General features: G+C 42.4%; 2 protein-coding genes across 4 annotated transcripts; both read left to right on the top strand.

The window, feature by feature from the left end:
• The first annotated feature begins 1,193 nt into the window (after positions 1-1,193).
• PHAX (phosphorylated adaptor for RNA export) lies at positions 1,194-15,480 on the top strand. 2 transcript variants are annotated; one of them, XM_060636238.3, is made up of 5 exons: positions 1,194-1,412; positions 3,590-4,209; positions 6,665-6,785; positions 8,748-8,831; positions 14,220-15,480. In XM_060636238.3, the coding sequence occupies exons 1-5, from the start codon at positions 1,317-1,319 to the stop codon at positions 14,487-14,489; spliced, it is 1,191 nt and encodes a 396-aa protein (XP_060492221.1). In that variant the 5' UTR covers positions 1,194-1,316; the 3' UTR covers positions 14,490-15,480. The 2 variants fall into 2 exon arrangements, with proteins under 2 accessions (XP_060492221.1, XP_060492222.1); XM_060636239.3 differs by having other exon boundaries at positions 1,198-1,412; positions 3,596-4,209.
• Positions 15,481-19,176: 3,696 nt separating this feature from the next.
• Positions 19,177-22,250, top strand: SPMIP10 (sperm microtubule inner protein 10). Of its 2 annotated transcripts, none has more exons than XM_060636240.2 (3): positions 19,177-19,303; positions 19,830-19,947; positions 22,012-22,250. In XM_060636240.2, the coding sequence occupies exons 1-3, from the start codon at positions 19,191-19,193 to the stop codon at positions 22,219-22,221; spliced, it is 441 nt and encodes a 146-aa protein (XP_060492223.1). In that variant the 5' UTR covers positions 19,177-19,190; the 3' UTR covers positions 22,222-22,250. The 2 variants fall into 2 exon arrangements, with proteins under 2 accessions (XP_060492223.1, XP_060492224.1); XM_060636241.2 differs by lacking the exon at positions 19,177-19,303 and adding an exon at positions 19,317-19,443.
• Positions 22,251-25,017: the final 2,767 nt, after the last annotated feature.

The following is a 25,017-nucleotide window of genomic DNA, read 5'->3' as shown; positions in this document are numbered from 1 at the left end:
GTGTTAAATGCAAAATTGGCTACAGCCTAAATGGGTACCATCAGAGACTAAATAAATGATGGTATCTCCAAGCAAGGGAATACTAGGTAGACATTAAAAAGTATCCAGGATAAATTGCTGTATTTTCTTTTTTTAGTTTTTAAAAAATTTTTTAAGTTTATTTATGGGGGGGGGGGTGGTAGAGGGGCAGAGAAAGAGGGAGAGTGAGAATCTGAAGTAGGCTCCATGCTGTCAGCACTGAGCTGTATGTGGGGCTCAATCTTACCAACTGGGAGATCATGACCTGATCCGAAATCAAGAGTAAGAGGCTTAACCCACTGAGCCACCCAAGCGCCCCTAAATTTTGTAAAGCTCTTTTAAAAGTACAATCTACCCCCTAACATGAAGTTGGAACTCACAATGCCAAGATCAAGAGTAGCATGCTTCAGCGTGGGGAGTGGCTCAGTCTGTTCAGCGACCCCTTAAGGGTTGAGGTCATGATCTCACAGCTGGTGGGTTCAAACCCAGTGTCTAGATCGGCCCCACCACTTGGGGAACTGAACACTGGAGAGAAACAACAGTAAATAAAACAGACATTCCAGGGGGGGGAAGAAGAAAACAAAATGAAAACAAATACACATGGCTATTGATGTCATGAAGAAAAACAAACGTTTGTTCAAGAGTGAGAGCAGAGGATCTTGTTTTAGTTAAGGTGTTTGAAGGTGGCCTCCCTGAGAAGGCAGCATTTAATCAGAAAACTTAATCATGGAAGAGAACAACCTTCGCAAAGAATGGAAGTGTCAAGGGTCCGCAAGGCAGAGGCCACAGCAACTGCAATTGCCTTGAACCGTGAACAACAAAGGATGCTTGAGGGACAATGTGCACTGAGCCCAGCGCGCTTGGAGAGCTACCTCACGCACTGTCTGAAAGTCTCCCCAAGAAGCTACGAGAAGAGTGGATTGAGCAGGAGCAAGAATGGAAGCAAGACGCCTTGCGTGGAGCATCCTGGTGAGGGATGTGAGGCCAAGGTAGGAATCCCGACGGCCGCTGTCCATGCACAACCTTATGTTTGCACGAAAACAAAGTTTGAGAGAAAACGTGCCAAACTGTTGGGGAAACAGGAGATTGATTTTCCACGGCGCGGCGCTAGTGGTGCACAGTTTGCAATGATTGTGCATATCCGCCAGCGTTGACCCAGGTATCCGGAGTAGGCCGCGCGCAAGGTCAAAACGGGAGCCGGCCCCTCGCGGGGGCGCCCGAGCAGCCGCCGCCGTCTGGACCTTCCCGCCGCCCCGCCGGAAGTGCTCTCCTGACCCGCCGCGCCACGCCGCGGGAAGATGGCGCAGGACGCCGGCGACATGGAAGATGGGCAGCTTTCGGACTCGGATTCCGACATGACGGTCGCACCCAGCGACAGGCCGCTGCAGGTGCCGGTGAGTGTGAAAGGCGGGCGGGTAATTCGGAACCGGGAGCGCGCAGCCCGGGCTGCGAGGAGGCACGGGCGGCGGTGTGGGTGAGGGGCGGGCGCGCGGAGCCCGGACTGCACAAGGGACGCGCGGCGGTGTGGCTGAGCGTCGGGCGGGCGTCCCCGGCCCGGCACGCGGGCCCTGGCGGCGGGGAGAGGCGCTGGGCGGGGACGCGACAGCGGGCAGTCCGAACCCTGGCGCGGCATTTCGTTGCCAGGCGGGATCGCGTGGCTTTCGGCCTCCTGGAGACTGGCGTGCGGCGGTCGCTTCGCCTGCCCTGCGGTGCTCTGGGTTTCCCGAATTTAGGGAGTTTGCCTGCCGCGGCGCGGGTAGGTTGTCTCGGCCCGGCAGATGTTGCGGAAAATGTATGAGCTGGGGACAGCGGCCAGAAACAGCCTGTGGCACTCCTTTTCGCCTTGGGCAAGTAAGGAGACTGAGGACCGGGAATGAAATTCATCGTATGCACGGGGGCCTGATTTTCCATAGTCCCAACCGACGCCGCTTCGCCGTGCAATAATGTGACACCCGGTTTTGTATTAACCTCCCCGTTTTTTAAATGGGAGTGTATTTTGATTGCCTGCTAAGTAGCAAGCACTTTGAGCGAGCTTTGTGCTAGGCTGCTTGCCTTCGAAAACTGGCGCCTCTACTGTGTGACCAGTGCCAAGGTATTTAGCCTCGTGCCCCAATTTGTGTAATGGGAATGATAAGAATACGCCGCTGATAGGGTATTTGTTAGGGATTTAGTGAGTCATACAGTGCACAGTGCACAGCAATGTCTGACGAATCTTAGATGCTTTAGTTACTTGAACAAGGGAAAACTGGCTCCCCTTCCTGCCTGCCATTTCTTTTTTTTTTTTTTTTTAATTTTTTCTAATGTTTATTTATTTTTGAGACAGAGACAGAGCATGAACGGGGGAGGGTCAGAGAGAGAGGGAGACACAGAATCTGAAGCAGGCTCCAGGCTCTGAGCTGTCAGCACAGAGCCCGACGCGGGGCTTGAACTCACGGACCGCGAGATCATGACCTGAGCCGAAGTCGGACGCTTAACCGACTGAGCCACCCAGGCGCCCCCTGCCTGCCATTTCTAGCACATACTTGTGTTTAGTACAAACACACAGTTGTTCCCTTTTGAATGATGTCTTAGGAAATTGATACAAAGGTTTCAGTTTTGGTTTTCGGTCTTTTCCAAGTTGTTTTACATAGATTGACCCATGACTCGGTAAGCTTAATAGAGTGAACTGTGCAGTTTTAGAAGTAGTCAGGGCTTCCTATGTGTAGGAGTTTACAATCCAATATCAAAAGAATATGGTCATAAAACCCTACAAAGGAAGTTGATTTATCTAAGCGCAAGAATGGCGTGTTTTGAAACAAAGAAAAATTCTGTCATAACTGTGTTCACCCTAAAATAAAACTTGTCAATTATTTTACCAGCAAAAATGGGATTTACTCTGAAACAGCAGAGAATCACAACTCTGACCAAGCGTTGCTAGGGCAAAACCGTAGGCAAGTGGGAATAATGAAGAGGAATGCTCCTTTATAGAGGAGGGGGAAGAGTTGGGAGGGAAAAAGCTGGGAGTTTAAAGTATAGTGGCTTTTCATTGGTTGAGTTGGGACAGTCTCTCAGTGGCTGGGCTGTTGCCAGGCTACAAGAAAAGCTTCCGCTTGCTGGGTTAGTAAGGTATAGGCATCTTTCTGTGTTAGGTGCAAGTTATGGTCTTTTCCTGATGATAGGGCAGGAGAACTCCCTCTTCTAGCCTGCTGACCCTAGTTTAGTGAGGTTTCCTTTTATTAATTTTCACAACTGGTACTAATAATTATGGCGTATGTCATTTTCGAACATTCTGACGATAACTGAAAATAGAGAAAATCTTCCAAGGTGGCAATTAAGAGCTTTGGTAAGTTTTTAGAAAAAAGCCTTAGAACTAAGTGCTGTATTAGCTTTACAAATAAGAATTTGTGGTTTTAAAATGGGAAGATTCCGTGTAGAACTTTAGAAAAGTAGGGACTGGATCGGTTTCAGAGATTCATTGAGGATTGTTCTGCTTCACGGTGGTCCCGCTGAATCCCAAAATAACTTGTTTAAAACTGGGGCGTGCTGGGTGCAGCTGATGTGTTTCCTGCGAATTGATTGCATTTCTTTTCAGTTGCAGAAGACACTAGGTGGGGACAGCATAGTGAGGCCCTTCCAGGGTACTGCAACGCCTTGTGCACCAGTGTCACATTATCGGACTGTTAAAAGTGTGGATTCCAGTGAGGAGAGTTTCTCTGATTCCGATGATGATAGCTCCCTTTGGAAACGCAAGCGACAGAAATGTTTTAATCCTCCTCCCAAGCCAGAGCCTTTTCAGTTTGGCCAGAGCAGCCAGAAACTACCTGTTCCTGGAGGAAAGAAGGTTAACAACATATGGGGTGCTGTGCTACAAGAACAGAATCAAGATGCAGTGGCCACTGAACTTGGTATCTTGGGAATGGAGGGTACTATTGACAAAAGCAGACAGTCCGAAACTTACAATTATTTGCTTGCGAAGAAACTTAAGAGGGAATCTCAAGAACATACAAAAGAATTAGACAAAGAGCTAGATGACTATATGCACGGTGGCAAAAGAATGGAATCAAAGGAAGAGGAAAACGGGCAAGGTCATCTCAAACGAAAACGACCTGTCAGAGACCGACTAGGGGACAGACTAGAAATGAACTATAAAGGCCGGTATGAGATCACAGAGGATGATTCGCAAGAGAAAGTAGCTGATGAAATTTCTTTCAGGTGAGCATTAAAATTTGGCCTACAAATGAGTGCTTGGCCAACAATCTTCCGTTTATTGGAAATGAATCTAGGTACATTAAGAATGTTTCTTTTTAAGGTTGAAAAAATTTTTATTTATTTTGGGAGCGTGCGCGCGCGTGCGTGCGTGCGTGTAAGTGATCAGGGGAGGGGCAGAGAGAGGGAGACGGTGGATCCCAAGCAGGCTCCGTGCTGTCAGTGCCCCATTCCAGGCTCGATTCCAGGAACTGTGAGAGTGTGACCTGAGCTGAAACCAAGAGTTCAGTGCTTAACCGACTGAGCCACCAAGGTGCCCCTCTTTTGAGATTTTTAAATTTGAAGGATGGACTCTGGGCTTACTTGGTTATAGGACTATATCTTGGTCGGGTAAATACATTTTTTTAACAAGCTCAAATTTTGTTTAGCTTTTTATTAGCTAAATTAAATTAGCTAAATTAATTAGCTAAATTAGCTTTTTATTAAATTTGGACAGGCCTGATAAAATAATTTTGCAAGCTTTTAGGAACTTTGAGCAGCTCTTCCCATTTAGTGCTTATCTTTTTAAAAGCTTATCTTTTCACATTGTGGGGTTTTGTTTTGTTCTTTAGCGGTTTTTTGTTTTTGTTTTTTTTTAGTTTTTTGTAATGTTTATTCATTTTTGAGAGACAAAGAGTGAGTAAGGGAGGGGCAGAGAGAGAGGGAGACACAGAACCCCACAGGTTCCAGGCTCCATGCTGTCAGTACAGAGCCCAACATGGGGCTCAAACCCACAAACCGTAATACCATGACCTGAGCTGAAGTCGAACACTTAACTGACTGAGTCACTCAGGCACTCCTGTTCTTTAGTGTTTTCAGATACTCATCACCTTTCTTTTATAATTTCATTGAGGCATATTGTACACGATAAAATTCACCCATTTTGGGTGTTGATTTTTTAGCAAATTTATCAGTTTACAACAATAACCATAAACCACTTTTAAAACATTTCCATCACCCCAATAAGATCCATCATAACCATATGCCCATTTAAAGCTATTCTTTGTTCCTATCCCAAATAACTGCCAGTCTACTTTCTGTTGGCATAAATTTGCATTTTCTGGACATTTCATATTGTTGGACTCATACAGTGTGTATTCTCTTGTGCTGGATTTATTTCACTTAATGTAATATTTTTGAGACTGTCCATGTTGTAGCAGGAATCAACACCTTTTTAATTTATATACATATATAAACATCCATATTGAATTGCTGTTCCAATTCTTAGCTATTATGAATAATGCTCTATGACCTTTGACATACAGATATTTGGAAACATTTTAATTTCTGTCAGGTAAATACCTAGAATAGAATTTCTTGGTGTATAGTAAATTGATATTTCATTTTTTTAACAAGCTCAAATTTTGTTTAGCTTTTTATTAGCTCTAAGTCGTTAATGAATAATGTCACTTGAAAACAGATATGGTTCAAGAGTAATATTGGTGGTAGGAAAACAAGTATTTACCTTCCAGGCAAGCCTGTCAGTGTTAGTACTGGATTTTTAACCTGCAGAGAAAGTTTGGAATTTGAGCGTTGGAAAGGAATTTAGAGATTTTTATAAACCAAAGACATCACTTTACAGATCAGGACACTGAGACCCAGTAGTTCATATGACTTCTCAAAGTCACGGTTGTGTCAGAGAGTCAGAACTAAACCTTGGTCCCTTTGTTCCTAGTCTAGTGCTCTTTCCACAGTAATACAGTGCCTCTTGCTGAGAAGGAGCAAGGAAGCCAGGTCTGGTTAGAGAACTGGTAGAACTCCCATATTAATCCTTTATCTCTATGGAGTATGGACTCTGACGTTAGAAGTGTTACTTAGGCTTCCTCTCTTTTTACCTCTCAGTAGTAGGATGAGGATAAGTACCTGTTTCATAAGGTTGTTGACACAATTAGCTGGTATAACGTCTACAAAATTTTTAGGATTGTGTGCATCCCATAATAAGTCAGTAAATATTAGCCATAGCCTTTGTTCTGAGGCAGAGAGACTAAGAGGAAGGTGCTATCCATTTTAAAGCTCCCAGACGTCTCTGGGACTTTTAGGCATAATAATTGAAAGCATAGTGTATGTTTTTTAATTGTTTTGAAAAGAATGGACTTACCTTCTTTTGCTTTTAGGCTTGCATTCCCTTTGCTGGATGGGCACATTTATTTTGAAACCACCATAATCCATGAAGGCAAAATGAGGAGGCAAGTTATGAGACTTGAGGTGGAACCTTGAGGTTACTGTCTTCTTGGGTAACCCAAGGTAGCAGCGTTTCCCTATCAGTGATTCTAAGGTTAAATATTCAATATTTCAAAACACAGATGTTAGCAGAATAGGATTTTGATCCTACTTGGGCACTAACCCAGGAGACTAAGGTAGATTTCTTCAACTTTCTACAACAAATAAAGAGGTTAATATTATTCTGTTTGTTCCTTATCAGGTTGCAGGAACCAAAGAAAGATCTGATAGCTCGAGTAGTGAGGATAATTGGGAACAAAAAGGCAATTGAACTTCTGATGGAAACAGCTGAAGTTGAACAAAACGGCGGCCTTTTCATAATGGTAAGACTAACTACTTTGTTGTTTCCATTTTATATTGTGTTTCATGTGATTATTTTACAAAATAAACTTATCTCTGATTCTCGGATCTCTTACTTACCAATTTATTGCCGTGTGTTTCAGATTTTAAAAAACTGAATTTAAAAATTCCGTATCGTTGGTTTTTGCATTTATTACTTTTCTTACAAAAACCATCCATAAATTGTATCCTGTTAGTGTGTGGTCAACAACACATCTCTTACAGTGTTTGTTGAAAGTAGGGGCTAACATTTTTTTTTTTAATGTTTTTTTAAGTTTATTTATTTTGAGAGAGAGCACAAGTAGGGGAGAAACACAGACAGGGCGAGAGAGAATCCCAAGCAGGCTCTGCGCTGTCAGCACAGAGCCCGACGCAGGGCTCAAACCCACAAACCGTGAGATCATGGCCTGAGCCGAAGTTGGACACTCAACCAACTGAGCCACCCAGGCGCCCCTTTATTGTTTATTCACTTTTGAGAGACTGAGAGAGACAGAGTGCGAGCACGGGAGGGGCAGAGAGAAAAGGAGACACAGAATCTGAAGCAGGCTCCAGGCTCTGAGCTGTCAGCCCGGGGACCGTACCCACGAACGGTGAGATCATGACCTGAGCCAAAGTCTGACACTTAGCTAACTGAGCCACCCAGGTGCCCCCGATATGGTATTCCTATTTTTAATTTTTTGAGGGACCTCCATGCTGGTTTTTTTTTTTTAAATTTTTTTTTTTTTCAACGTTTTTTATTTATTTTTGGGACAGAGAGAGACAGAGCATGAACGGGGGAGGGGCAGAGAGAGAGGGAGACACAGAATCGGAAACAGGCTCCAGGCTCCGAGCCATCTGCACAGAGCCTGACGCGGGGCTCGAACTCACGGATCGCGAGATCGTGACCTGGCTGAAGTCGGACGCTTAACCGACTGCGCCACCCAGGCGCCCCCATGCTGGTTTTTATAGTGGCTGCACCAATTTACATTCCCACCAACAGCGTACAAAAATCCCCCTTTCCCCGCATTGTCACCAGCAGTTGTTATTTCTTATCTTTTTGATGCTAGCCATTCTGACAGGTATGAAGTGAGAAACACCACCATTTGAGAGCGGCAGAAAGATCACTATTTTTGCTTAGGCCAGATCACACGCAGTGGCAGTTTATCCTATATAATGGTTTTGGAGATAACGTTTAATTCAGCTTTCACACTGGGAGACGATGAAGTCTGAATGGCTTCTTTCTTATTTGCCCTTCATGAATTTGAAAAGTAACATCACGTGAAAGTGAGTCAATATTATACTTTAGAAATAGGAAAGAAACCCATTAGAATAGATAGCAATGGCTAAGGAAATAGCCTGTGAGCATAGATTATAGAAGTTAACAACAAGACAAGTTGTAATAGTCACGAAGAGCGCTTGGGTCGTTCAGTTGGTAAACATCTGACTCCTGGGTTCAGCCCAGGTCATGATTTCTAGGTTGATGAGTTCCAGCCCTGCATCGGGCTCTACACTGGCAGCATGGAGCCTGTTGGGGATCCCCTGCTTGTGTTCTCTCTCTTTTTCTCTCTCAAAATAGATAAATAAACTTAAAAAAAAAGTCATGAATGTATTGGCACCCCTTTTTGTGTCACTGCTAATAGTTGAACACAAAGTTATAGATTCATTAATATTTTATTAAAAAAAATTGTTTTAAGCATTTATTTATTATTGATAGAGATAGAGCGTGAGCATGGGAGGGATAGAGAGAGAGGAGAGGCACAGAATCTGAAGCAGGCTCTGGACGCTGCTGATAGCACAGACACGGGCTTGAACTCACGAACCGTGAGATCATGACCTGAGCTGAAATCAAGAGTTGGACACCTGACTGACTGAGCTACCCAGGCACCTGGTACCTGTCTGTTTAAAAGACCCTTTGGCCATTCGTGGAAAGAGTGTATACAGTATCCTATTTCTGCTTCTTTTTGTAGAATGGTAGTCGAAGAAGAACACCAGGTGGGGTCTTCCTGAATCTCCTGAAAAATACTCCTAGTATCAGCGAGGAACAAATTAAGGTAAATAAAAACTATATGCCCTTGACTTTTAAGACCCATCATAATTTGACTTCTCCTCAGCTTCTTTTAATTCCCATCACCTGTTTTGCCTTAAATTGACCAATTTTGTCATTGTCTCATTTCAAGTAAAACATGTGCCTTTATAAACTCTTCCTCTTCGTTTTCTTCCCTTGCTCAGCAGCGTCACAGTTTCCTTTATGGCCATTTTCCTGGTCGTTTAGCATGTGATTATTTTTTCTAGCCTCCTACAGCCTTTTATTAATGAAAGATTTCAAACATGGAGAATAGATGAAATAATAACGGGATGAATTTCCTGCACTTAAGATTCGGGGTTGTTAATATTTTGACATTCTTACTTTACAGTTGTTCTTCTGTACCAGTTGGAAAAAAGTGACAAATTATGACACTCAGCCCTAATTATTGTAGGAAGCAACTGTTAATAATAAGGACACTGTCTTACATTGTGTCACCTAAGAGAAAGAAAAACAATTTCTTAGTATCAGGTATTGACCGTATTCCAATTTCCTGAATTGTCCCCAGAATGTATTTTCTGCCTTTTTTCCCTCCCTCAAACTCAGATCCCATCTAGATTTTCACATTTCATTTTTTGTATCTCTTTCGCTCTCTTTAACTCCACATTTTCTTTTATGATTTAGACATTTTGAAGAGTCTGAGATGGTTGTATAATAGAATGTACCACATTGTGGTCATTGTCTCCTTGTGGATTTGTTTCATTTCATTCCTCTGTCTCCATTAGTTCTTATGAACAAAAGCTAGCCTCTTCACTATTAATCATTTGTACGTTACTAGAATGTCCTCTTTGGGCGTTCTTCTGCAGTGTGAGTTTTTCATGGCTCAGCATTTATCTTTTAATTGTTAATTAAGGAACGTGATTACATTTAGCAGATACAATCAAGATTAAGAACTTGCTTCTTGCATAGGAAAGAGGTGATGGACGTGGGACACAGATGGTGTATTGGATCAGCTTTGTGTTCTCTTTATTATAACTGGATAGCACATGTCACAGCATTGTGGTTTAGCCGTTTATAATGCTAATGATGACAGGTAAATAAAAGCCACTTCTCTTGAGCTAACGCACCGTCAGCACAGAGCCAGACTTGGGACTCGATCCCAAGGAACCGTGAGATCATGTCCTGATCCGAGATCAAGATCTTGTCAGACGCTTAACCAACTGAGCCACCCAGGCACCCCTCAATGTTAGTTTGTTTCCCCTCTTTTCTGGCTGTCCACTTCCAGTCATTTTTTTTAAATCTGCTATTGAAATTGCTACAGGAAATGTTACTGTTACCGCACATTTGAAATCTCTTGTCCATACTGCCTTTTTTTCCTCCTGAAACAATGACTGGTAGATTTGTAACAATGTCATTTTCCTGAGGAACACGCCTACTGAGTAGTAGAGCCGGGCTTCACTGCTTGCATTTTCCCTCCTCCCACACTGTAATCCCTGACAAAAGGTGTGCACTGAGAAGGAGCGTTCTTCTGAGGAACATTAAACATTGTTTCATAGCAAAATGTCCCTGTTTACAGAGAAATAGCAAGGTGAGATAAAAATAATTCTCTAACATTCAAAATCTGGGTTTTAATCTTAATTTGGCCATTTAGTGATTACATGAATACAAACAGACCACTTACTTTCTCTCAGCCTTAATTTTGTCATCTATGAAGTGGGGACTGTAATAAGTGCCCTGCCTATTGAATAGAGCTCTGAAAGGATTAAAGAAAGTGGTATCTGGAGAAGATTCTTCTAGGTAACCAAACTTTGGACAGACAGTTTCCACAAGCAGAAGAGAAGAAAATAACATTTATTCACCATGTCTGCAGCACTGGGCCACTTATTTATAGGATTTAATCTGCACCCCGTTCTGTCAAAGTAGATGTTCCTGTGTTATGCACAGGATGAGTAATAAAAATGATTAGCCTGGGATTGCACAGACTACTGACTTGAAACAGGTTTTTTTCACTGAATCACATGTCTTTGAAATTCAGTTCTAACTCATTGTGGAGAAAGAGATTTTAATGTTAGCAGGTTATGTTAAACTACCAGAAACATTGTGTTGTAACAACAAATGGTAGAAACATTTGGAATACCTAATAATTAAAGAATGTCGACCAAGAGGGACATTTTTTGAAGTTTATTTATTTTAAGTAATCTCTGCACCCACTGTGGGGCTCGAACTCACAACCCTGAGATCAAGAGTTGCATGTTCTTCTAAGCCAGCCAGGCATACCCCAAGAAGGACATTTTTAAAAGGACTGCCCTTTAGCCTCTATTTTTGTGAAGCATTAAAAAACATTTTTTTTTTCCCGACATTTAGTTTATTTTTTGAGAGGGAGAGAAAGAGCATGCATCGGGGAGGGGCAGAGAGAGAGAGGGAGACACAGAATCAGAAGCAGGCTCCAGGTCCCGGGCTGTCAGCACAGATCCCCACACAGGGCTCAAACCCAAGAATGGCAAGATCATGAGCCGAAGTTGGACGCCCAACCAGCTGAGCCCCCCCAAAGCACCCCTTTTCACAGCATTTTTAAGAAAAGGAGAAAAATGCAGTATTATTCAAGTTTTTTGAAAGGCAAAGTACAAATTTATAATGAAAAAGAGGCATGGGACAATTAATTGATATGTAGAATAGCAAAAAGTTACCAATGATTTGGTCTACTCAAGGGGGTTTTAAATGTTTTGGCTTTTAAGGTTTCCTTTGTTTTTCCAAATTTTATGCATGGTGCATGGCTTGAGTAGTTTTGTTATTAGAGGAAAAAACCTAAAGCAAATAGTATTTCATCATAGGTTATTTTAAGTGTCATCAAATGATAATGTTATAATTGTTCTTTGATCACTATAATGCTAACACTCAGTCTGTAGAATTCGGAAGGAAGCGGGAGCTGAATTGAGTGGGTCTTTGTGCCTTTTTAAAATTTGATTGTGTTTTGGTATGTGATGTACCATTTTGTTTTGGTTTGTAATTAAGTTTTGTTTTGGAAAATTGAAAGTTTGAGAGAAAAAAAAAGAATGAGTAGTTAAAAATAAATTAATTTGCTATATATATATACATGCACACACACACACACTTTTTTTTTAAATGTCTATTTATTTTGAGACCGAGAACATGTGCACATGTAAATGAGCAGAGGAGGGACAGAGACAGAGGGGGAGAGAGAATCCCAAGCAAGCTCTGTGCTGTCAGCACAGAGCCCAATGCAGGGCTCGATCCCACAAACCATGAGACCATGACCTGAGCCAAAATCAGGAGTCAAGACACTTAACTGACTGAGCCACCCGGGCACCCCTTAGTTGCTATATTTTTTAAAAGTTTGGCTGTAATGGTCTCCCTGTGCAAATAGCATACAGTTGAGGTTCTTAACTTGTAAAATTAATTACATATATGTAGGAAAAAACTGCCCTCAGATTATCTCTTGTCTGCATTTGTCATAACAACGCTAACAACAGGTTACAACATTTCTTTGGGCCGTTTCCCAGTTTGTTCTATCACATTCATAACCCATGGAATGCAGTTCCTTTTAAAAAGCCTTGATGTATTTGGAGTGAAAAGGGCAACTTTATAATTTTACTGAGTGTTGCCAAACATTGTACTACTTAGAATTGTTGTTATCAACATGCTCAGATGTGCTTTCCCATGAAATGGAAATGCTTCTCCTTGCAGCTTCTCTTTCTCTCTCCGCTTGAAGGTTAAGTAGACTCTTTAAAAGATTGTGAATTGTCCCTCTTCTGTGAAGGCAACGCAATCGGTTTTAAGAATGTGAATTTGGAGAGCTACTAGATGAGCTAACTTTTTATACCTTCACCTGTTGGCTCTGCAGTCTTGTGCCTCAGTTTCCTCCTCGGATTTTAATGTATGTGCTCCCGATGCAGGCACTCTCCCTTTCCTCGTCAGAAAAGGATAATACCCACTCCATGAGCTTCTGGTGAGAATGAACAGTTCTTAGCACATGCCTGGCATGTAAATGTGCCTGTTCAGTAAATGGTTGCCAGCCTCATTTTCCTCTCGTCACTTTCTTGTGTCTTTCCTCCACTTCTTAACACGCGTACCCTCCTTCTCCACCTCCAATCCCTTGTCCTTTCTCTAGCAAATACTTTTAGTCCTCCTGTCCACCAAAGCGTTTATCTTCTGAAGCTTTCCCTTGTCGCCTTAATTTGAGAGTTCCTTACTCCTTCCTCTGCTAATTCTGTGTGCTGCTTGTAACTACTTAGCATAAATTTTTGGAGAGGGCCACCTTTATTTCACCGTCTTCCACAGTGGTTTTTATAAACGAGGGATTTGTGATTTGTGCACTTTAAGAACATAATAGAGACTGACTTGGTTACAGCTTTTAATAATCCCTTCCCAGAAGATAATAGAGTGCCCATCCTACCTTCTGTTTTAAACCTTTGAATCTGCTCTGTCTTAGCAGTCATTTTTGGCCTTCTCTTCAGATCCCTGACCTACTTTTCTTTCTTTTGTACCCTCTGAATCTACACTTCTCCAGCTGTATCAAGGTTCCCAGAGGCTATTGTAACGTTTTTCCATGTAATAGTTTAATAAAATGCATTTTCCACTTCAGCTCTCATCTGCTGGCAGTTTTGCCTCTTGGAGGAGGTGAGGACGTTTGGCAATGCCTGGAGAAGTGTTTGGTTGTCACAGTTTGGGGATGGGTGGATATATGCTAGTGGGTAGAGGCCAGGCATGCTGCGGAACACCTTGCAGTGCGCGTGGCAATCTGCCACAGCAGTCGCCAAGGTGGAGGGCCCTGGACTGACAATCTCGTATTTTTGTGTTATAAAATCCCTTTTCTGTAACTTCCTGGAATATATCCCAGTGCTGACTATATTGTGTTTATGCCTTGTGGTCTAAGTTTTTGACAGATTTATGTGCCCACGTTAATTACAGTGACATTTTTTAAGGAATGGATTTTTTCCATTGTGTAGGTTACGTGATCGTACTTAGTCACACATTTCAGGCGTTGCTTGGTTTCTTAGCATGCGCAGTCACGTAGGGTTATTATGACAATTTCAAAGTTAGTACACTTTATTTCAAAGACTTGTGTTTTTCTTGTGACACATTAGATTTTATTTAACTCCTGAATGACGTGATTTTCCTGCTGTCTCGTCCCACGTAGGAAACCTGTAGCTATGATGGTATGTTATGGTTGAATGAGCGTGGGCCCTGGAGTGAATGTGGGGTTGAGCTGGAATTACAGCTTCATCCTCTGTCTGCAGTGGGGACTCACTCCCCTACTGTCTTAGACTCTGTGCGTCATTTACGAGTCTAATAATATTTCCTTGTTTTTTGTGAGAGATGGGGATCACGAAGGGTCCGCCTTGTACCAAACATTTAATAAACGGTACTTCTTCTTAAGGTTGTTCCTTTATTGTAGGACATTTTCTACATTGAAAATCAAAAGGAGTATGAAAATAAAAAGGCTGCTAGGAAGAGAAGAACACAAGTGTTGGGGAAAAAGATGAAACAAGCTATTAAAAATCTAAATTTTCAAGAAGATGATGACACATCACGAGAAACTTTCGCAAGTGATACCAACGAGGCCCTGGCCTCTCTTGACGAGCCGCAGGAAGGCCACGGAGAGACCAAGTTGGATGCAGAGGAAGCCATCGAGGTCGATCATTCTCACGATTTGGACATCTTTTAGTACATTTTGAGGATTAAGCCTTTCTAGAATAACCTTGTAATAAGCCATTTCTACTGAGATTGCTTCGTTTTACTTTGCACTGATAAACCTAAAAATCTGGACAGAAAGAACTGTTTTCTTGTTGAAAATAATGTTGAATTTGTGGGAAGATGAATGTTATTGATAGACACATTTCTCATGTCAAAATATTTAAAAGTATATAGCAGAGATTTAATTTCTCAATCTGTTGCATGTGTTAGTTATTACTAGTTGATAATTACTTTTGTCTAGGTCATTGTAACGTGCCATTCAAAAAGTTGTTTTCGTTTTTGATTTATCTTTGTAGCGAATTATGATTGGTTTCAAAACATTCCGTAAAAAGATCTTAATAAGGCACATAAATTGTTAAACTGTTACAAATGCATTCAAATTTAGTTTTTTTGTGTTCTGAGAACTTTCAAGCAATTTTAAGGACAGAGACAAAATAGGTTTATACTCATCAGTATAAACTTATTTGTCAGGAAGTAAATTAACATCAGAAGCTTTTCAAAGAAGTATTCATTCTTAACTTTTTTTTTACTTCCTTTAAATTAACTCGATCTTACACTGAATACTGAATGTGATCCATACCTGTGTAATTACCACGTACATTTAAAAAATTCCCGGTGGTTGCCTGCCTAAGACTGCTTTACCTTATGTTAAGGAAATTGGGTATTAAAAATGTTACATCTGCCTGAAGTGTCAAATTACTCATTCTTATTGAAGGAAATAAAAGTAGTTAAGGTGTTCCAAGGGTTGACTTTAGTCTACAAAATAGATTAGGCAAAAATATGTAAGAAGCAATTGTAAACTCTTCTTTACAGATAGTACTTGACGTTTTTCTTTAGTTCCTGGAATACATAGTCATTGAAGTTGGATCTAAGGATACAAGTGGGAAAAGAAGAGGAAAATGGTTATTGGTTGCTTTTTATTCATAACGAACACAAAAATAAAACTAGATTTTGGGCAATGACTTTTTTTTTTTTCTTAAGATTGATTTATTTATGTAGTGTCTATACCCAGCATGGGGCTCAAACTCGGCGTTGTGAGTTCAAGAGACTCAGGCACCTCTCAGCCAGGTGCCCCTCAAGTGACTGTTTTTGAAACCTCAGACATGCTTTCATAAAATTGCTATAACCAAGGGAAGAAAAATATTTTAAATACGTAACTGAATATTGTTTCTGAGATTCTTTATGAGAGGTGATCTTAAAGGTATGTTACGTTGGGATAGGGCACCAGAGTGGCTCAGTCATTTGAGCGTTGGACTCGATTTCGGCTCAGGGCGTGATCTCCCGGTTTGGGAATTCAAGCCCTGCATCGGGCTCTGTGCTGACAGTGTGGTGCCTTCTTGGGGTTCCCTGTCTCCCTCTCTCTCTGCCCCTTCACCCCTGCCTCAAAAATAAATAAATAAACATTAAAAATAATAAGAAACGTGTGATACTTTGGGAAAAATAACATCCAGTTAAGTGCTAGTTTATATGCCACACGTTCATGTAAATACTAATATTTCTAGTTACACTTGTTGACGAGCATTAACATTACAGTCTAGTTCATCTTCACTAAATGGACCATCCTGGTTCATTTTCACCAACAGTTGTTACCTTACTATCTGGAAACTGTACGGGTTTCTGGTATGGATTAAACCCTAACGTTAAATGCAAACCAACAGTTGAGGTGTTTAGTTTTTTAGAAATCCATTCCATATTATTATTATTTCATCTTGGATTCTTACCCTGTACTTCTGCCACAAGGTACTGAAGGTTCGAAAAAAACGAACAAACCTGTCAAAATAATTCTGCAAAATCTTTCCTTTTTAAAAAATATTTTTGGGAGAGCACAAGTGGGTAAGGGGGCAGAGAGAGGGGGACAGGATCAGAAGCAGGCTCTGCACTGACAGGGTGACAGCAGTGAGCCTGATGCGGGGCTCGAACTCACCAACAGTGAGATCATGACCTGAGTTGAAGTCGGACGCTCAACCGACTGAGCCACTCAGGTGCCCCACTGCAAAATCTTTCTGAAATGACCCAGCGAAGGATATCAATTGGTGTTCACTGGTACCTCTGTATAGAAACTGTGACTTCCTGGAATTCTACAAATACCCATTGCAGCCATACGCTGAGGGAATTGATGCCAAATGTTCAGCAGGATTTTTGACGTGTCCCAGATCGGTTTATTCATTAGTGTGAAAGAACTGCCTTAACCTCACAAAAGAGATGCAATTCAGGTTCAGTATCATGGGTGGCAAGTTCAAGTTAGGGAACAAAGGTACCACATGGAGCCCTGTGAACTCCACCAAAAGCAGCCTCTGGAAAAAGAAGCCCCAAGATGGGGATACTGCTGTTGGCTGATGGCTCTACAGCCCCATAAGCCTTCTTTTCATGTCCAGGTCACCCCAGGACTGAGTACATGTATGAAAAAGACTCTTACTGTGATCCTTCCTCTTTAAAATAGCATCTTGGGCCCCGGGTGGCTCGGTCAGTTCAGCGTCTTCAGCTCAGGGCATCATCTCTCGGTTCGTGGGTTTGAGCCCCGCGTTGAGCTCTGTGCTGACCGCGCAGAGCCTGCTTCGGAACTTCTGTCTGCCCCTCTCTTTGCCCCTCCCCTGCTTGTGTATTCTCTCCCTCTCAATAATAAACATTTAAAAAATAGTAATAATAAGTAAAATAGCATCGTGGCCACTACCTCAGTCGAGGATCTACCCATCCGCTCCTCGCTCACCTCAAAGCACCTGTTGTTGCTGCCTGGAATCCTCACCATCAGCTCCCCGCGGAGATGTACATCCACGGCCAGATTCTCCTGAAGGAATTTCTCCACCTCTGTGTCTGCACCTCTGTGTCTGCTTTTGTTCATTTGTGCCTGATGATTCACACCACTGACGGTGAACACCTGCGTCCTGCTGGGGAAGGCGGTATGCCCTCTGGAAAGTGCAGAGTTTGGGGGTTCGTCGAGGTCTTCTGCTCCCAGACCTGCTCCAGAAGCAAGATGACCTGGTCAGAATGGAGTGAGGGTCCTACTGGGGCACAAGCCAGGGTTTGGAGTCCTCTCCAACACTTCAACGTTGAGGGTTCTTTATATTTTTACCTATTAAAATTACTCTTCTCTGAACCTTTCTGCCCATTCAAATCTAGAAATGTCTAACCATCCAGAAGCTTCTGGCTGGCTCAGTTGGTAGAGAATGAAACTCTTGGTCCTGGGGTTGTGAGTTTGAGCCCCATGTTTGGTGAGGAGATTACTTTAAAAAAAAAAAAAAAGAAAAGAAAAAGAAAAAAGAGGGGTGCCTAGGTGGCCCAGTCGGTTAAGAGTCCGACTCTTCATTTCAGCTCAAGTCGTGATTTCATGGTTTGTGAGTTCGAGCCCCAGGTCCAGTTCTGCACTGACAGTGTGGAGCCTGCTTGGGATTCTCTCTCTCCTATTCTCTCTGCCCCTTCACCCACCCCTTCTCAAATTAAATAAATAAGAAAGAAATGTCTATCCAAACTATTGCCAGGTATATATTCAGTGAATACTCTCACCAAACTATTGCCAGGTATATATTCAGTGAATACTCTCACCAAACTGGCCGTAATTCTTATGCTCAGGCTTTTTTTTTTTTTTTAAATCTTTTTTTAACATTTATTTATTTTTGAGACAGAGACACAGAGCGTGAGCAGGGGAGGGGCAGAGAGAGAGGGAGACCCAGACTCCGAAGCAGGCTCCAGGCTCTGAGCTGTCAGCACAGAGCCCGATGTCGGGCTCGAACTCACAAAGTGTGAGATGATGAGCTGAGCCGAAGTCAGATGCTTAACTGACTGAGCCACCCAGGTGCCACTCAGCCTAACTTCTTACTTGCTGGCTATGGGATCGATCCTAATAACCTTCCACCTACTAATGACCCTCCACCTCTCTTGGTGATTTAAGTGTCATTCCTGTAAGACACAGTCGCTGTGATAAAATGAGTTTTTATAATTTCCAATATTCTGCAATATATCTCAGATCTTCAGGGGTAAAATGGCTTGAATTGGTTTGGATCAAAACATATTTGACTCCCACTCATAAAGTGTGTGTGTAAGCAGTTGGTAGCAAACATAAATGACACACAACCACCATGCATAAGTAAGAAAATAAGCTAAGGGCAAATAAAGAATGTGAACATGGAGGGCTTCTTTGTGAATAATAATGATACAGTCCAGAGTGTCGTCTAGAATGCATGTGTCAAATTTGTACTATGTCTGGAAGCATCCTCATTTTTGAAAAATTGTTCATGATGGGAACGTTTTAGTCATGCAGCTATAACATGACTAAAAATAGCTGAAAACTCCGCATTCTTTTTTTTTTTTTGAAATGTCAAACATGTAATTCTTTAACTTTTTTAAAATGTTTTTATTTATTTTTGAAAGAAAGAGAAAGAGCATGGGCGGGGGAGGAGCAGAGAGAGGGGAGACACAGAATCAGAAGCAGGCTCCAGGCTCTGAGCTGTCAGCACAGAGCCCGATGCGGGGCTCGAACTCACAGACCGTGAGATCATGACCTGAGCCAAAGTCCGGACGCTCAACTGACTGAACCACCCAGGTGCCCCTGAAAACTCCACATTCTTAATCAACTGCTGATGTAACTGCTGTGGGTTGCTATGAAGTTAGCAAAACAGTGTGATGTCTGAGGCAGCAATGTCATCATAATTACATGAGTGAGTTAGTGAAGTTCTAGATGAGAATTCTGTCCCTCCTGGAGGTGATGGCTCCGGGCAAGGACACGTGTCCTATCTTACCTAAGATTGCCAACAGCTGCACTGATGAGAGTTCATATAAGCCTTCTAATGAGTGAGGACCTGGGCATTCTGGATTGAGGGGGGGTTATTCCTTGTTTTGTTTGCAATCCCAGACCTACAAAGATAAGGACAAACATTTTGTGCTTCCTTTGGCATCTGTATGGAAGACTTTGCGTCTCAGAGGGAAACAATGTATATGCAGGGAGAAAGCAAGTCTGACCTGAGTGTAAAGCAGATACTAAATTCAGAAGCTGGTTTTTGTGGCTGGTCAGAGACTTCTTGTAGGCCTGGGGAAAATCATTGAGTCTGCTGCCTTTTCCCTTACTATCAGGTTAAATGAAAACTGAGAGCAGATTGTAAAGGACAGAGTGAAGTTGGAGGCTCAGATATCCAGCCCGGACTCTGGCTCTTGGTGATACTTGGAGATTTAGTGGGTTCATTATTAGATGAGCCTCAAACAGTGCCATAGCTCTGTGTCCTGAAGCTATGGGGATCCACACATCATGGATGCAGCAAAAATGCTAAAACAATTATTTAACTCACAAGATATCCTTCCTTCCTGCCTTCCCAATCTCCAGGTGTGCTCCAAATGCTGGGGTTCATTTGCCACGATTTTCAGTAAAGCACGGGATGATCCCAAGACGTTATGTTATGCCTTGGAAAGAAAATATGAAATTCAGGAACATGAATCTGAAGGTATTTTCCTATAAATGTTCATAATAAAAAAATTCATAGTTATAGTATAATTTAATATATCTATGAATAGACATATCTATAACTATACAAAAGCTATTTTTTAAGCTTATTTATTTATTTTGAGAGAGAGTGGGAGAGGGGCAAAGATGGAGAGAGAGAGAGAGAGAGAGAGAGAGAGAGAATCCCAAGCAGGCTCCACGCTGTCTGCACAGAGCCCAACAAGGGACTCGAACTCACAAACCCTGAGATCATGACCTGAGCCAAAATCAGGAGTCAGACACTTAACCAATGGAACCACCCAGGCACCCCTACAAAAGCTATTTTTAAATTCATATTTATTTTTTCCAGCTTTATAGGGAATAATACAGAAATATACATTTTTTAAATGGACAGCGTGATGACTTAATAAACATACACACTGTGGAATCATTACCAGGCTCAAGATAATTAACACATTCATCACCTCACATAGTTAACTCTTTTTTTTTCTCCTGGTGAACATAAGATCCACTCTCTGCAACTTTCAAGTATGCAATACTGTGTTATTAACAGTATTCAGTTACCATGCTGAAATGAGATCTTCAGACCTTCTTATTCTTATAAGGGAAAGTTTGTGCCCTTTGACTTGTGTCTCCCCAGTCCCCCTCCCTCCTGGCAACCACCATTCTCCTGTCTGGCAAAAACTATTTGATGTACTTTCATGTGAACTTGCAAGGAAGAGTTAAATAGCATTATCTATTCAAATAACCCAAAGATGAACTTAAAATAGATATTCCAAAAGATTTCAGAGCTCTCTGTCTACCTTTCTGTCCACATAATGCCAACTCCCAGTTAAGAACGGACTTAATTAGGGGCGCCTGGGTGGCTCAATCGGTTGAGCATCCGACTTCAGCTCAGGTCCTGATCTCACTGTGCAGACAGCTCAGAGCCTGGAGCCTGCTTCCGATTCTGTGTCTCCCTCTCTCTCTCTCTCTGTCCCTCCCCCACTCAAGCGCTGTCTCTCTCTGTCTCTCAAAAACTAATAAACATTAAAGAAAATTAAGGGGCGCCTTGGTGGCTCAGTCAGTTAAGCGTCTGACTTTGGCTCAGGTCATGATCTCGTGGCTGTGAGTTCGAGCCCCGCGTCGGGCTCTGTGCTGACAGCTCAGAGCCTGGAGCCTGCTTCCGATTCTGTGTCTCCATCTCTCTCTCTCTGTCCCTCCCCCATTCAAGTGCTGTCTCTCTCTGTCTCTCAAAAACTAATAAACATTAAAGAAAATTAAAAAAAAAAAAAAAAAAAAAAGAATGGACCTAATTAATATTAATGAAGTATGTCATTAATATTAAAGCTGTGGTACAGAGCATGAATTTTTAAAGCTGTACTGCATATGTGGGTTGAGAGCTACAGGAACAGTTTGGCTAGATTTACAGATAAGACTCACTGCCCATTCACTGCTGCTATTCAGTATTTTCAAAACATTTTCCAAATTCAGATGAGCTGATCACTTGTGAAAAGATAAGTTGTTTCTTTGAAGGGGAATAGAATCTATTGTAATAATCAGACTATAATAGGAGATTTCAAATTAGGATTCCTAGGGGCGCCTGGGTGGCTCAGTTAGTTAGGTGTCCAACTTCAGCTCAGGTCGGGATCTCTTGTGAGTTCGAGCCCCACGTTGGACTCTGTACTGACGGCTCAGAGCCTGGGGCCTGCTTCCGATTCTGTGTCTCCCTCTCTCTCTGCCTCTCCCCTACTCGCACTCACTCTCAAAAATAAATAAACATTTAAAAAAATGACCATTTTATATTTGGGAAAATTGAGTCTCACAGCAGGGCAAATGACTTGTACACGGTCATAAGCAGTGAGTAAGTAAGTACATAAGTAGTCAGCAGTCCACACTGCTCTTGTGGATGGTCCAGACACCAGCCAGAGAGCATGCTTTAAAAAAAAGGCGGGGATGTTAGGTTGCTCTGTCCCTTAGACCTTCCTCCTTAGCGGGGTTAGTTAGAAAAACTATCGGGGAATCTCCATCTTCATCTAATGAAATGCTGTTTGGTGTGAATTATAGCAGATTTTTCCCCCCTTAGCACGCAGAAGTGTGTGGGATCCACGCTGGCCCTTTCGAAGACTCTCTGTTTTTGAATCACAGCGAAAGGCTTTGTCATGGGGAAGATCGTAAAGTTGTCTTAAAGAAAGACCCACCAGAAATAAAAATTGCAGATATGCCTCTTCATTCACCGCTCTCCAAATACCAAAGCACTGTGATTTCCCACGGCGTCAGGAGGCGTCTGGTCTGATGAAAGAATAAAGTGCCGAGGTGTTTCAATCTCAATCTCTTCCTTTCCCCATGAATGTTGAAGGCCATCGTACAATTGTATTTCACCTACAGGTTCCATTTGTTTAAAGGCTATAAGTCAGTTGTACACTTTATACATTACGAAAGCTTTTTTTTAATGTTTATTTATTTTTGAGAGAGGAAGAAAGCATGCGAACGAGGAAGGGGCAGAGAGAGAGGGAGACAGAGGATCCCAAGCGGGCTCTGTGCTGAGAGCAGAGAGCTCAATGTGGGGCTTGAACTCACGAACCGTGAGATCATGACCTGAGCTGAAGTCGGACCTTCTGACCCACCCAAGAGCCTGTCTACTTTATAAAGGCTTTTGAAAGGAGATAGACTCTGGGAACATCTAAGATAAAGTGGGAGGCAAGGCAAACTCTCCCTGAAATTAATTTCACGCCAAATAGTGAAGAACCCGAGGACGCATCCAATCCAACCATCAATCCCCACCGTGTTCCTCTTTGTCTTGTCCTCACCCCTTCGTTGTTCATCCCCTCCAAAACTCAGCCTCAGATGAGCCAAGCTGAAACAGAGTGGCAGGACGTGGGATTGTTTCGCCTACTTTTCTGACTGCCCCAACGCCATGTTCCTGCCCCACCTCGCCAACACACTTCCCCCCACCAAGTCTCTGCATCCTGGTAACTCATCACCATGGTAACTAGCAGTGTTTGGCAGATACCTCTTTGACACACCGCATGATTTTCTACCGGTTCACTGTATCTAAGTATCAATTTCCTATAGCAAAGAATGGATAAACATAATTTAAAAACGTAAAGACGACCATATGCAAATGGTACACCACTGTGGAAGACGGTATAGTGGTTTCTCAGGCAGTTAAACATAGAAGAATTACCTCATGATCCAGCATTTCCACCTCTGGGTATATGCCTAAAAGAACTGAAGGCAGGGGGGCACGCGGCTGGCCCAGTCTGTAGATCTTTCAACTCTTAATCTTGGGGTTGTGTGTTTGAGCCCCACATTGGGTGTAGAGATAACTTTAAAAAGTCTTAAAGGGGCGACTGGGTGGCTCAGTCAGTTATGCACCCGGCTTCGGCTCAGGTCATGATCTTGTGGTCTGTGAGTTCCAGCCCTGCATCAGGCTCTGCTTCGGATTGTGTATCTCTCTCTCTCTCTCTCTCTCTCTCTCTCTCTCTCTCTGCCCCTCTCTTGTTCACACTCTGTCTCTCTCTCTCTCTCTCTCAAAAATAAATGTTAAAAAGTTATTTTTAAGTCTTTAAAAAAAGAATTGGGATGCCTGGGTGGCTCAGTTGGTTAGGCGCCTGACTCTTGATTTTGGCTCAGGTCATTATCTCCTGGTTGGTGAGTTCGAGCCCTGCATCAGGCTCTGTGTTGACAGCTCAGAGCCTGGAACCTGCTTCGGATTATGTATCTTTCTCTCCCTCTCTCTCTCTCTATCTCTCTCTCTTTGCCCCTCTCTTGTTCACACTCTCTTTCTCTCTCTCTCTCAAAAATAAATAAATGTTAAAAAATTATTTTTAAGTCTTTAAAAAGAGAGAGATTTGGGATGCCTGGGTGGCTCAGTCAGTTAGGCGCCTGACTCTTGATTTTGGCTCAGGTCATTATCTCCTGGTTGGTGAGTTCGAGCCCCACATTAATCTCCACGCTGACAGTATGGAGCCTCCTTGGGATTCCCTCTATGCCCCCTCCCGTGTTCTCTCTCTCTCTCTCTCTCTCTTTCTCAAAATAAGCTAAATAAGTTAAAAAAAGAAAAAAAGAATTGAAAGCAGGGACTCAAACAGGTATTTGTCTGTCAATGTTCATAGTAGTATTATTCACAGTAGCCAAAACAGGGAAACAATTTAAATGTCCACTAACAGATGAATATATAAATAAAATGCAGTATGTGCATGCAATGGAATATTACTCAGCCGCGAAATGTAGTAAAAGTTTGATACATACTACAACATGGAGGAATCTTGAAAATATGCTAATGAATAAGCCAGACACAAAAGGACAAACATTGCATAATTTCTCTTGTATGAGATACCTAGATACCTAGAATAGTCAAATTCCTAGAGAAAGGAAGAAATAGCAGTCCCAAAGGCTACAGAGGAGGAGAGAATAGGGTCACTGTCTAATGAGTACAGAGTTTCAGTTTGACATGGTGAAAAAGTTCTGGAAGTGGATGGTTGCACAACAAGGTGAACGTACTTACTGCCACTGAATTGTACATTTTACCGCAAACTTTTTAAAGATTTTCTTTTTACTTTATTGTTTAAAGTTTACTTACTCATTGCTAAATGTTTTATTTTTTAATGACTTTGTTTTTGAGAGACAGAGTGGGCAGGGGAGGGGCAGAGAGAGAAGGGACAGAGGATCTGAAGCGGGCTGTGTGCTGATAGCAGGGAGCCCAATGCAGGGCTTGAACCCGTGAACCATGAGATCATGACCTGAGCTGAAGTCAGACGTTCAACTGACTGAGCCACCCAGACACTACTTATTTTTCATTGAGACAGAGAGAGAGAACAAGCAGGACAGGAGCAGAGAGAGGAGAGAGAATCCCGAGCAGGATCCAATCTGACAACATGGCTCAGTCCCACGAACCGTGAGATCCTGACCTAAGCCGAAATCAAGAGTTGGATGCTTAACTGACTGAGTCACTCAGACGTCCCAAGATTTTCTTTATGTTTTTCAGTAATCTCTACACCCAGTGTTGGGCTTGAACCCATCACCCTGAGATCAGGAGTCACATGTTATGCCAAGTGAGCCAGCCAGGTGCCCCGTACCTCAGTTTTTT

The sequence above is a fragment of the Panthera onca genome, chromosome A1, assembly GCF_046562875.1.
Source record: "Panthera onca isolate mPanOnc1 chromosome A1, mPanOnc1 haplotype 2, whole genome shotgun sequence".
Taxonomy (NCBI): domain Eukaryota; kingdom Metazoa; phylum Chordata; class Mammalia; order Carnivora; family Felidae; genus Panthera; species Panthera onca.
This window is presented reverse-complemented; position numbering and strand designations above follow the sequence as displayed.